General features: G+C 41.3%; 1 protein-coding gene across 8 annotated transcripts in view; it reads left to right on the plus strand.

Annotated features, from left to right (window-relative positions):
- Positions 1–14,246, plus strand: part of Sh3kbp1 (SH3 domain containing kinase binding protein 1) — a 341,291-nt gene that overhangs the window by 228,418 nt on the left and 98,627 nt on the right. For all 8 annotated transcript variants that reach the window (XM_021188708.2, XM_029534111.1, XM_029534114.1 and 5 more), the window contains one exon: positions 6,316–6,391. In XM_021188708.2, coding sequence (XP_021044367.1) covers positions 6,316–6,391 — 76 coding nt within the window. The remainder of the gene's footprint in view (positions 1–6,315; positions 6,392–14,246) is intronic.

A 14,246-nucleotide genomic window follows, 5' to 3' on the forward strand; every position in this document is an offset into this window, starting at 1 on the left:
TTACAGAAGCTTTGCAGTTTTATGAGGTCCCATTTGTCAATTCTTGATTTTACAGCACAAGCCATTGGTGTTCTGTTGAGAAATTTTTTCCCTGTTGAAGGCCAGTTTCAAGTCATGATCCTAGGACACAGAGAAGATAGGGAGGAAAACTTAGGAAAAGGATGGTGTTCACCTACTTGTTCTATAGACTACTCATTCTTGTGGTGTCTTACTGACTTTCAAAAGAAGTTCTATGCTTGGAGAAGACTGGAATACACTGAGAGAAATTTAAGGATAAAGTTAAATAACTATAGGGTTTAAAACAGTCCTATATTCAGTGGTTTCCACATTTACCAAGTTAGGGTTTAGGTGTTTTGGTGGTTAGTTGGTAAGTAGTGCATTGTAGGGGAACACATTTCTAAAGATTATTTCCGGATAAAATATGTGTGCATGTGTGTGTGTGTGCATATGTGTGTGCAAGTATGGACATTTGTGTGTGCATTAAAACAAATGTGATGGAGCCTAGGAAAACATTGATGGATCAATGTCAGCAGAGTGCTGTTACCATTGACCAAGCTGTGGAATACTGATGTATGACAATGACTAAAGCAGTAGAGTTCTTGGAAGGAGAGGAGTACTCTAATTTGTCAATAAGGACATTTCCTGTCTTTGTGCTTATGCTCGGGTTAGTGAGGAGTGAGTGCATGGTATCCCTAGCACCCTGCTTTACCCAGAAACCACGTACTAACCTCAGATTTTGTGAAAATAAAAAAATAATGCACATCTAGGTCCTGCTCAATTTCTGAAAAAAAAAAAAAAAAAGTCCTATCCTACCAAATGTGTTATAGTTAACAAGTGCTCGTAAAGTAGCCGTGGCTCAGACAAGGCTTTAACTGTGGTCAAGCAAAGAGCTTCGGATTTGGATTCTACAATTTCAAGATAACTCAGGCACATGAAAATCATCTGAATATCTCTTAAGTATGATGCTCAATTTCATAATCAGAAAAAAAGAGAATTATCTTTGAACTTTTACTTTATTTATTTATTTATTTATTCATTTATTTTTCTGCCTTTTGGAGACAGGGTTTTGCTGTGCTTCCAAAGCTGGCCTTGAATTCAATAGTCTTCTTGGCTCAGCCTTCCCATGTGCTGGGACTTACAGGCACGTGGCATCATGACCACAAGATTATTCTTAACCGTTTGTTTTCCTCATAGTCAACTTTAAAAATGTAGACTTAAGAGAATGTTCCCCTAAATGCTGTAATTGACATACCAACACAGGAGTTATGTCGAAGGGAAACCTGACCCTGGCCTAGAACTACAAATGCTCTTGTTCACTGTACTGGACCATGCCTTTTATTTGTAAAACTCCAAGTTGTGTTTTACTGGGGCATATCTTTTGTTGTTGACATATAGTTGAAGTGAGGTCCACCAAATGCAGGCAGATCGACAGTTAAACACATAACTGAGAAGCCTTCCAGTGCGAGCCCACAAGGCACTCCATTGTAAAGAGAGCTCTTTGTACTCATTCTTTTCTGGCTCTGACATGCTCAGCTCCTACCCCTCCCTACTGAAAGGCAAGAAGATTTTCCATAATGCCATCAGTTATAGGTGTTCATGAAAGGATTGTGTGAAAAGAAAGAGGAGAGTTTTGGTGGAAAACAAAAACTGAAAAGCTGCAGATACAGTTACATGTAGATATAGTGTTGTGCTGACCCTCCATCCCTGTGCTCTGCACTTTGTATCTCTCCATATCCTAGAGATGAGTAGGATAAAGGTAACCATAGTACCCTCTTGGGTATCCCTCAGTACACTACTGTGGAAAACCAGCCCCAAAATGTTGTTTTGGTGCTCGACAACTTTCTGCCTTTTGCTCTGTTTTCTTGCTTCATATTGAATAGGCCCTAATGAATCCATAATGGACAGGAAGAGAAAGAGTACCGTCAGACGCTAGTGTTGTATAAAGAACATCATGTAAGAGCTATCTTTGATCTTGGGTTTTACTCATGTGTTTGGCTTTGTGTGAGGTGCATGAGTAATGGCTATATATAGTTTCTCAGACCATCATATACTTCTAGAAGGGTTGCCAGAAAGTCTGACCTATGGACAGGGAGGCCCTGCAAACTGTTCAGATTCAGGGAGCCTCCACCCCTGCCCCAGTCATCCTGGCTGCCTTTGGATTGCAAGAGTTGTATGTAGTGGTCTTTGGAACGGGGACTTTTAGAGGTGGAATTTAAGTGTTGTCCTGTAATTAGAAACTTCTTACACTCAGGGGATTTTGCATCTGAATTATAACAGCAGAGGAACGATTTTATACCAATTACTTGAGCAGCACGCTGTGTTCATATTCCACCGTCACAAAGAGAAACAGATACATTAATCATTTGGAAACTGGATTTCCCTGGACTCAAACCAGTCTTTATCTTGGCATGTAAAAGGGAAAAAGTTACTTGCTCTACTAATTGAAATCATATGGTGCTTATCTGTTCTGATGCTGTCTTGCTGGGTCTGATGGAGTTAGGAACACATCCATATGAAACTCCTCTGAACAAGATCCCTCCCCCAATTTGTCTTGTGATGTTGGCAAGAATTAGAGAAAGATGGATTAATATCATTATTCAAAGGAATCGATTTTCTGATTGCTTTTAGAAATTAGGTTTTGTTTTTAAAATTTATATATCTACACATATGTATATATAAAATATATATAGGTGCTTTGTTTGCATGGATGTAAACTGTGGTCACACAATGCACCTAGAGGCCAGCAGAGTGCACCAGATACCCCAGAAGTGGAGTTACAGATAGTTGTGAACTGTTCAGAGGATGCTGGGACTAGAATCTGTGTTCCCTTCAAGGGTAGTATGTGCTCTTAAGCACAGAACCATCTCGTCATTCCTGGTTTTGTTTTTTAAAGATATTTATTATTTTTATTTATGCATATATTGTGTGCCTATATGAATTTTTATGTACCACATTTGTACAGATACCCTCAGACTCCAGAGGGTATTGGACTCCCTGGAACTGAAGTTACAGGTAGTTGTGAGCCACCTGATATGGGTGCTAAGTACCAAACCTGGGTCTTCTGTGAGAGCAGTTCGATGCTCTTAATTAGTAATCCATCTCTCTAGCCTCTACATTAGATTTTAAATGGAGTTTGGGATGTAGATAAGACAAAGTGTGATACCAGTGTGGCAATTACTGAGTCTTAAGCATGTCCAAAGCAATGGGCTATTTGTGGCATATTCAGCTCTGTGTTTCTCGTTATGCATATTCACTGCTGTTCCTAGTAGTGGCTTCTGGGTCAGGGCACAAGCACATAAGGTCAACATGGGTGCTTGTGCTGGGAAATGTTGGGCTAAGGCAGAGTAGAAGTTGAGGGTTTGTTCCTTCTGAAGTTACTCAGTGAGATGAGGTTGTTAGCTGACCTCTCAGGAGCTGTCCTGTGCCATGTCAGCCCAACCCCCAAGTGCCTCACTGCTGCTTAGCCTGGGCAAATCATCTTTCTTACTATACTCACAAGGGGGAGAAGTTGCCATTCCATGGAAGAGGCCTCAAGAGGAGGGCCCGAGTCCTCTGGCACAGCCAAGGATAAGCCTAACTTTTGATGGTTTCCAGGTAGGTGTGCGTGAGAGTCCCTGTTATATTTGTATGTGTGTATGTGTGCCTGCTTTGTAACTGAGCTTCAGTGATATATGACATAGATGCATATGTGTAGTCTAAATAGCAGCATAAAGTTCTTAAATCGGTGAGAAAAGAAAAAGTGGTGAGCATGTTGTGGAGAGGGAGAGAAAGGAGAGGGGAGGAAGCATTAAAATGTTTTATGCTGTATCTTGGTATGCAAACAGGCACTGAGTTTTTAATCCAATAAGGACATTTAATTCTCACTAATAGAATTCCTGCTCCATCAAGGTCAATGGTTCTTAAACTGGAGCGTGAATCGGACTCCTATGGAGGTGTGTTTTCTCAGAGACTGCTCGGCACCATCCCCAGGGTTTCTGATTGGGAAAGGCTGGGGCAGGGCCTGGGAATGTACCCGGCTGACAAGTTTTCTGGCGTTGCCAGTTAGTTAACTAGCCAGTGTCACTTCTAGCAAATGGAGAAGTATCACTGTGCCTCCTGTCTTTGGCATCCCTATGGGACCAGACTAGGTTGAGAGGAACCTTCTAGACTTCTGATCCTGGCTCACAAAGATGAAGGATTTGAAGTTCACCATTCTCCAGAAGAGAAGCATAATATGGACTTCATCATGATCCATATTGCTGGGACCCATGGAAGCCAGTGCACTGGATTTTTCTGAAACAATGAAGAGAAAAAAAAAAAAACCCAGAGTGAGCATTAGGTTTTTCTTCAACCAGTGATCTTTCTTGGTGTTTGTAACTTTGGACATTCTGGCAAATCAGGACGTCAGGCATGAGGGCAGCACTTTCTGTGCCTACCAATGGAGAAATAATAAGGATGTAAGCTCTGCTAGACTCTCCAGGAGAAGGCATTTCAGGTTTAAAAGCCCAAGCCATTTATTTCCTACCTCCTTTTGGTGGGTTATTTGTTTGTTAATTTGTTCGTTCTAGGTTCGTTCTGTTTGCTTCTTCCTAGTATGGTAATAGGAGGAGATCTTTATTCCAGCCTTCCGTGCCCAAAAGGAGAGGCAAGGAGATTGGCAGATGTGCTTCCAGCCCTGTGGCAGGGGTGATAGTGGCAGATGGTTCCAGAGCTTTCAGGTTCCCTCCTCACTTTTCAATATGATCCCCAAACTGTTTCTTCATAAAATGTGACCTTCTAGCAGAAGAACATCAACTTTTTTTTTCATCTTTCTTAACACTTTCCCAGAACCATAAAATACTATTCAGCTGAGTACTTAGTGGTGGAAGGTGGCATATTATTTGGGGTTTTCTGTTTTTTTTTTTTCCAATACAGAGAGCCTTGTGGCACTAAATAAAATTGCCACCATGTAAAATGGAAAGGCTTTCTGTCACAAACGCTTTTAAAAATTCATGAAGGTCTGAAGATTTGGTTTATCTTTTCCTCTTTCTGTGATTTATGCATATTTAATGCTAGTTTCAATGTTTGCAACATGAAGAACCTTTTCAAATAAAAATAAATGGCAGTTGAGTTTCATTTGAAGAAAAATTCCAAACATGGCAGTTTTTAAATGACACAGCTTATTACTCTTCCTATGTTCAAGGGACATAGAATAGTTTGTTTTTCCCAATGACTTCATTGTTGGGCTGTCAGTTGACCTGGCTATTTGGTAGTGACAACTGTTTCTCTCTTATCAGTGAACACTTTTCATTGGGCATTAATCATGTTTACACGGGAATGGGAACAATGGCAGAAAGAAGAGTGTGAACAGCCCTCAGCTCAGAACCATTGGTTTTGTTCATATGTCTGATTTGGACTCTGGACTGCTGGGTAGCCTGTGGTTTCAGGAACATCTTTAGGCAGGGACAGTATTCAATTTTTCCTGTGGACGACTCATAAATAATAAGAGAGTCTACTACAAGTGAAAGAGAAGGGAAGTCAGAGCAAACACAAAGGGTGTTTGTGTGTATGTGTGTGTGTTTTGTGTGCATGTGCACATGCACATGTACACATGTGTGTGCGTGTGTACATGTATTTTAATAAAACAAATCATTGTGCATAGCGTCTGAGGTAAGGACCCTTTTAGGCCTTGAATGACTAACCAACTGGTAAGAATAGAGATGAAGACCCTCCTTACTTTAGTTTTAGGAGATAGCTGGGTTCTTTCAAAAAATACTAGACTATGTTGCTCATATTCCACAAAGTGAGTAAACTCTCTAATGGTAAGAAGGAATTCATATAAGGCCCAGATGGGTCTGGACAGTCTAGCTTCTGCCTGACTGTCCACCTTCCCTCTCTGTCCACCTTTTCCACCAGCTCTTGTCCCTGTGATCCCTCCCTTCATTTCTTTCCACATATTTCCATTCTTCCCCTATGGAGTTATTCTGGAGTGTCTGCAGTGGGCCAGGCACTGGGCCTCCATAAATGTGATCAGCTTGTCATAAAATAAAGGAAACTGGAACTTTTTGTCTGTTAAAAATAATAGCAGACCTGTACAACGTATCAAGAGAAAAAGAGAAATAGAAGGTACTAAGAGCCTCCTCTATTGATTTACCTCTCTCACCTATTTTGCCTCCTTGTTGGTCACTGTGGAGAAGACCTATTAATATGTGGCAGCCTATCCGCAGAACAGCCTCAACTAATGGCTGTGGTTTTTAGAGCCACATCTGGGGATTTTCTCATTGTGAATTTGATTTTGTCCCTTTGATTAATGAAGTGAATCATCCTGATGTGTCAATTGCCTCATTCCCTCCGCAGACAATTGGGAAGAAGTTACCTCCAGCTACAACAACTCCAGACCCATCGAAGACAGAGATGGACAGCAGGACAAAGAGTGAGTTTCCTTAATTACCCCAAATCCTTATATACCTCTGAAAGCATTTGCATCTCTATTAAAAAGCACACAAATGTGTGTCCTTAGATCTCCCATGAGTAGACTGGCAGCACAAGACAGAATGGGAATTTTTCTGTGTTTTTCATATGGGTGTGATTCTTTCCTGCCATGTGCATTGTGCCAACATGCAAAGCTAGAGTTTGTCCATATTGGCACAGGTTAGGTGACCTCAGGCCCCAGGAATACTAACTAAAGCACATCAGGGATTCTTGGATCTTCCAGGAACAGTCACTAAACTAGCATTACTTTTGTTTCACTTATGCTGGACTCCTCAAGACATCTTTAAAAATTTTTTATTTCTAATTATGTGTGTGTGTGTGTATGTTTTTATGGAGATATATGCATGTGAATTCAGGTGCCCGCAGATATCAGAGGCTTCGGAGTTCTGGTAACTGGAGGACTAGTCATGTATAAGCCATCTGATGTAGGTATGTTAGGATCTGAACTCCAGTCCTCCGGAAGTGTACACTCTTAACCACTGAGCTATCTCTCCAGCCGGACATCTTTGCCTGAATACCTCAAAATCTTTCTAGAGCAACTTTCAGACCTATAGAATACCTTTCTATAGATATTTCAGGCAGCAGACGAGATAAGTAGATGGGAAAAGATTAGTTTCATTTTAGAACAGTGTGATCCAATAGAACAATCACATGAGCCAGTATATGATTGAAAATTTTCTAGAGACCACATTAAAAATGGAAGCTCATTTTAATGTATTTAAGTCAGTATATGTACATACAACCTTTTATATATGTAATCTCTGTAAAATTATTAAAAAGATGCTGTACTTTTTCTCAGTGTGATATCCTCACAGTGTCATATGTGGTTTGTATGTATTATGTATCTCAGTTTAGAGTAGCAGTCACATTTCCTAGTGCTCAGGAGTTACTTGTGCCTATTGGTGACCACACTGGACAGTGTATTTTAAGAATAATGCTGAAGCCCTTGACAGAAAACCACAGCTCTCAGAGAGATAGTCTCTGCTGAGACAAATATGAGTGATCATAGCCTGGGCCATTTATGTTGATCTGCATGACATGTTCCAATAGAGAAACAGTTACATGAAATTTTTTATAGCCACAAAATAAAAGAAACTCATAAACCAAGGCTTTTACATAATACTTCAGTGGGAATAGCAGATTATGGGCAAATCAGGAAAATCTCTGCTATAGGTTTTAGATGTTCTCTGATGACATTCTTAGCTTTTGGTTTGGAAAATCCTAGTGATCTACTCAATATACTTTTTTTTTAAAGATTTATTTATTTATTATATGTAAGTACACTGTAGCTGTCTTCGGACACTCCAGAAGAGGGCGTCAGATCTCATTACCGGTGGTTGTAAGCCACCATGTGGTTTCTGGGATTTGAACTCTGGACCTTCGGAAGAGCAGTCAGTGCTCTTACCCGTTGAGCCATCTCTCTAGCCCCTCAATATACTTTTTAAAGGCTTTTCCTGATACAGAGGTGGGTGGTAAATAGTTATTAAGAGAAATGAAGATAGATCAAGATAATTTTGACTCTCAAAGATTTCTACCTTTCTATCTCATCAATCAAAATTTGAAAGTCAGTAGGCCTTGTTGAGCCTTCAAGATACATGTGGCATTCTTCCTGGGAAATTCTGGGGGCCTAAGATGGTCTCTTTGGGCTAGGTGATATGCCCCATTGCAGGTACTCAGCTACCTAAAGCATGTGGTAGAATCCTGCCCCTAGTGTATGCCTTGTTCAGTCCTGTAAATATCAATGAACCACATCTGTGTGCCTGGCTCTTCCATTATGGTGGTGGAGCTGATTACTCTATAGTGACTGGATAGAGTATTTTGTCTTAGAGTCCTAGGAGGACCAGCTGTTATTAGTTACTGACATGGCCACAGACAGATAGATAGCTTTAATTTCTCTGGCCTTTATTCTCATTATCTGCTTTATGTGCGCAGTCAGAATGTTGCCCTAGACAAAGAAAAGCCCTTAGTTGCCTCCCAGTATCTTCTTCCTCTCATTCAGTCTTGAAACCTGTAGGACTCAGTGCGGAAGGTTTTCCTACTCCAAAATATTGAGCACCCTAGTGGCACAAACAAAAGGAAGAGGTAGGTGAACAGTTCTATGAGAAAATGTGATGGTGCTGGGAATGAATATTAATGTGTCCGTCGGTGGGCATCAGGTCAGAAAGGTCTTGAGAGATTTGTTGTTTACTATTGGGCATTTTCCATGGATTTAGGGACAAGAACTTTGACAGTTGAATTTTACTGTATACATTTTCCCTTTGGCTTTCCTTGCCAAAAGTAAATTTTAGAGTAATTGCTCAGCCACGATTGCCATTTAGTAGAACGCTGAGCCATTGTAATTCCTCCAACCTTTGGGCCAGTTCCCTGTTTCTGGATCCTGATGCCACATCTGTGTTTAGGTAATGACCCAGAGTTTACCATCCAGGCAGCCTCCTTGCTTCTTCCTTCTGACCTAAAATAGAAACCTATGGCAAAGGATGCCCAGCAGCACAGAGAAGAGCTTTTTCTTCCTGCCAGCTGTCTCCTCAGCACACTAAGCCATAGGCCCACATCAGGATTCAGAGTTATGATGACTCAAAAATACTCATGCGAGTTGGTATTTTTTTTTTTTTTGAGCGATCCAGATTTATTTAAGCAGGGAACATTCTCCCCACCCCACCCCCAAACCAAAGGCTTTCATGATGCTGAGATTCAGCAGCAACTCAGGCTGGGGAACAGATTGCTGTCATTTTCATAACAAGAGGAAAACTATCTAAATATTCATAACAAAGTGCCTTGAGGTGCCTTCAGCCTATCACATCCGGTATCTTCCTTTTTCTTATTACAATTGGTACAGATTTGTGGTCTCTGTAGGTTAGAAAAATAGCCCCAAAGACAGGCCTCTTTGGCATCTTTCTGAACTATTCAATATTGTAGATGCAGAAGACTATAGAGCAGGGTTCTTACCCTGTGGGTCACAATCTCTTTGGGGTCAAATGACCCTTTCATGGGGGTCACATATCAGATATTCTGTATATCAGATATTTACAATGTGATTTTTAACAGTAGTAAAATTAGAGTTATGAAGTAGCAAAGAAAATAATTTTATGGTTGGCAGTCACCACAACATGAGGAACTGTATTAAAGGGTCACAGCACAGCATTAGGAAGGTTGAGAACCACTGCTCTAGATGAACAAGTAGGTTTGGAAAATCTGGGTAAAGTATGATTGGAGGTGCAAGTGGGCTGTTTTCCATGTTACACCTCATTCACTTAGTGACTGGACATTTGCACCGCCTCTGAGACCATTGACTTGCCTCTTGGGAATTATTATCTATAGTAGTAACACGTGGTGCTTCATTGGTACCATTAGATTGTTGATCCTTCTAGGTTTAAGACAGACACTGTGTTTGATTTTCCCATCATGCAGCCTAGAACAGTGCCGGAGACTCACTGGATATACAGTGAGTGGAGGTTGAACAAATGAAGATTTTTAAAGGACTTCTGACATTGTGGGGTTGTTGTTGTTGTTGTTGTTGTTCACTTCCTCTACCCAAATCTCACCCATACTGTACCCGACACATCCCATATGAAGCACATCTCCTCTTTACCCACTGATGTCTTTTTGTCTACCAGGGCCCTCATGTTCAATCCCGCCAAAGTCCCCTCTCTGCCTAGGAAGAACCTTTCACCACCCCCAATACATCTGCTCACTGGATTCAGCGGGAGGGCCTTCCTATGATGGGACCCAGCTACCTAGATGGTTGAAAATCGACCTTTCAACTCCAGTTTTCTTGGAGAAGAAAGGCTTCCTGTTTTCCGGATGACTGGCCTTTCTCCCAAAGTCTCCAAGCTTTTCATCTGAGCAGACAAAGCTGCCGATGAGAGAACAGTGCTCCAGCCTCTACTCTGAGCTAGAACAGAAAGGCTTTGCTTCTCAGGTTTTCATTTTATTCTTTTGAAACAATGCTTCTTTTTTAAACACGAAAGTGAAAGGGTGTTCTAGTTAATGCTTGGGACATAATTGGAAAGACAAGTTCCCAGCAGTGTCCAAGATCAAAGGCAATTGAACAGTCAGCTTCTTCGTAAGGGAAGAAGGTTGGAATTGACAAATATGGTAATGTAAGCTCCAGGTTTCCTTTCCATGTCTGAACTCAGTCTGAATGTAGATTGAATGTACTTACATGTGGGCCAGATCATTCTCTATCCTGGGGACTGTCCTGTGTACATCACAGAGTATTTAGCAGCATCCCTGCCCTCTGTTCAATAGAAGCCAATAGAATTTGTTCCTCTCCTGTTGTGGCAATCAAAACTGTCTCAAGGTATTGCTAATGTTCCTTAGAAAGCCTAACTTGTTCTGTATTTTGTTACTATAGTAGAATACCGCAGGCAGTTTATAGGTGGTAGAAATGTATTTGCTTCATGGTTCTGGGGTCTAGGCAATTAAAGGAAACATGTCTGGTGAGGGATGTTGAGTTGTTTTATAACATGGGCCAGAGAGAATATGAGGTTGGAGATGTACAACCAGTGGGTAAAATACTTATCTACTATGCGCAAGACACTGGATTCCTTTGTCAGCAGTGCATACAACTGGCATGGTGGTACATGTCTTTGTAATTACAGCACTCTAGAAGTACAGACAGAAGGAGTAGAAGCTCAAGGTCACCCTTGGCTATATATGAGTTTGAGGCCAATCCAGGATATATGAGATGCTATCTTAAAACAGACCTGGCAAGAGGGCTTATTGGGTAAGAATGCATGCTTTGTAAGTATAGGTGCCTGAGTTTAAATCTCTAGAACCTGTATTTAAAGTCAGGTATGGTTGCCCATTCCAGTAAACCCAGTGTTGAACAAAGATAGGAGGGTCCTGGGAGTTTAGTAGTTCAGATAGTTCTCCAGCCAGCCAGCCTACCCAAAATAATGATCTTATGATCTTATGATTCATTGAGGGACCCTATTCCAACAAGGCAAAGAGCAATAGAAGACAATATCCAACATCCTAGCCTAGTCTCTGTTTGCATGTCCATGGGCATACATATATACATGTTCATATATATACAAATACACACAAATTCACATAAAGGAAAGAGATGAACTCATACTCTTTAGCCCTTTTATAACCACAGTTAATCCATTTATGAGAGTAGAATCCTCATTACTTAAAACCCTCCAAATAAGCACCATCTCCCAACATTCTTGCATTAGTAATTAAGTTCACAAATGCATGGCCTTTAGAGGACATATTTACACAGCAGAGCCCCAGTTTTGAACTACTAGTGTGTTTCTATAGTAAGTTCTGTTAGGGAGTTATTACAACTCCCCTCCTCCTTGATGCACAATTGACACTTACTGACTTTATAGCAAACCTAATATATAGTTGGCCCCTCCTGCTACCCCTGGGTGCTCAAAATATGATCCAGCTCTGGAAGCCTTGTCTAAATAGAGCATGTAGTACACCCAGCCCCAGTACTATTACTGCACTGGTCCATCTTCCCAGTCCCTGCTATTAACAGACTAACAGAGCACAACACTAGACAATGATTCTCACGGTGTGTTTCAGGGCTAGTAGCAGCAAAGATGCAGTCTGGAAACCTTGTCCAAAATGCAAATCTGCTGGGCCTGCCCCAAGTCAGACAATGAGGGTAGGGTCAGTGATCTGTTTCCTCAGGCCCTATGTCTGAGGCTGTTTCCTACTCAAGTATGAGAACCTCAGACTGAGACCAGGATGCCTTAAGCTTCCCTCGTAATGGGAATTAGCAGAGCTCATATTTAGTAGATAGAATCCTCATCCTACCAAGACTTGAAGGCTCAGATACCAGGAAAGGGATTTAAAAAGTTGTGGGAGCAGATGTCCCACACAGCTGTGACCATGGGCAATGGCTGTGAAACCCCCCCCCCCAAATCCTGCTCCTCTGGTCAGTTCCCTAGAGCATTGTGGCAAATTCATTGCCATTTTACCTCCAAAGGACAGGGTTCTATGTCCCTGACAATGGAGGTGATTACTCGATTTCTGACATTCTGATGCTTTGAGCTGACTGTGTGGCTCTCATCCCTTCCCCGCTATCGTATTGTCAAGAACTAGATTTAGGCATTCTTCATTTCTGCCACCTGATTGTTAGATCCCTGACAGGCAGATCCTAGTCTTACTAACCTTAGGTCGTTGTCGATAGAGCATGATAGAATACCACCCCTACATGTAGTCCCAGAGTATTCAAATCTCTGAGGATGAAAAGGTTTTAGTGTTCATAGCGCGAGGAAACCCGTTCTTGGCTGACCTATACCTGTATGTTATTTATTTCTCTTACTTAGGGTGAAAGGTCATCCATTTGCTGCAGAATTTTAATGATTGGGCATAATACCATAACACCCTAGTAGTGGGTGATACATACAGTATGGCATGTGAAGCATATTTCTTTGAAATCTTAAATAATTCTGTTCTCAGGAGCTCTGCTTAAAACTACAAACTAGTAGTGTCTTAGATACTACTTATCCATCGAGGGGCAGGATTATGATGTTAGGGAAAGTCTGCATCACTGATGGTAGTTGTATGTGTGTGTGTGTTTGTGTGTGTGTGTGTGTGTGTGCGTGCGTGTGCATGTGCATGTGCATGTAGCAGTCTGAGGACAATACTGAGTGTCTCTCCTATTCATCACACCCTGCTTTTTGAGACAGAGTCTCACTGACCCTAAAGCTTACCATTTCAACTAGACTGGATGGACTGAGAGTCCCTACAGTCCATCTGTCCTCACTACTACTCCTACTGCTACTCAGCACTGGGTTTCCAGGCAGGCGCACGAGACTTTGCTCAGATTTTATGTAAGTGTTGGTTGTCTGACTCGGGTCTTCATGCTTACACAGCAGGAATTTTTCCCATTGAGCATCTCCCTAGCCCAAGATATTCTTCCTTTTATACTGTAATATCTCCAGGGAAAATGAAACTCCAGTTTTAGGCATGACCTGGTCCTTTGCACTGCTGCCAAAAAGCTCTAGAGAACTTTCTTTCTACCAGAGTCTTGGTACATGGGCTCATACTCTTTACAGGTTGAAAATGAGCTCAGAACACCTTCAAAGGTTGAAAGAGAGCCCAGGGAGTGTTCTGAATTTAAAGTTATTGCCTCATGTGTATGTGTTCAGATTGCTAACATATTTATTTTGTTTGTTCTGTTTTTATTTTAATTTTTTTTAAGCCGAAGGATTTTGGGTTATTTGTTTGTTTTAAGGTTTTTTTTTAATCCATTATAAAACTAGATGGAGGGGGTCGTGGAATATGAGCATGCGAGTTCAGTTCCTTTAATGGTTTGTTTTTAATAACATGTAAATTTCCCAATGTCTAGAGACTGAAATAATGTTTTAGGAGAGGGAGGATGAATCATACTTGATGTTCTTTGTGATTCTTACTTGAGCAAGTTTCTTAAAAATGCGGAAGCTGGCTACATGTGGTGGCGCACATCTGCAAGCCCAGCACTTCAGAGGCTGTTAGGAGAATTGCCACAAGGTTCAAGAAGACCAACTTGGGCTATACAGTAAATGTGAGGCTTGCTTAGGTTATGTGAGATCCTCTCTCAAAAAGCAAAGAAGGCTAGCATGGTGGTTCACTGGGTAAAGTTACTTGCTGCCTAGCCTAAAGCCATAAGGTCTATCCCTAGGATCACAGGGTAGAAGGAGAAACCAACTCTTACCACTTGTTCTCTTGTAGTCACGTGTGCTCAGTACGCATGCATGTGTGCTCACACACACACACACACACACACACACTTTCTTGTACATATACACGCAAATGTATGAATGGATGATAGATAGATAAATGCAATTATGTTT

This window comes from Mus pahari, chromosome X, assembly GCF_900095145.1.
Source record: "Mus pahari chromosome X, PAHARI_EIJ_v1.1, whole genome shotgun sequence".
In the NCBI taxonomy this organism is placed as follows: domain Eukaryota; kingdom Metazoa; phylum Chordata; class Mammalia; order Rodentia; family Muridae; genus Mus; species Mus pahari.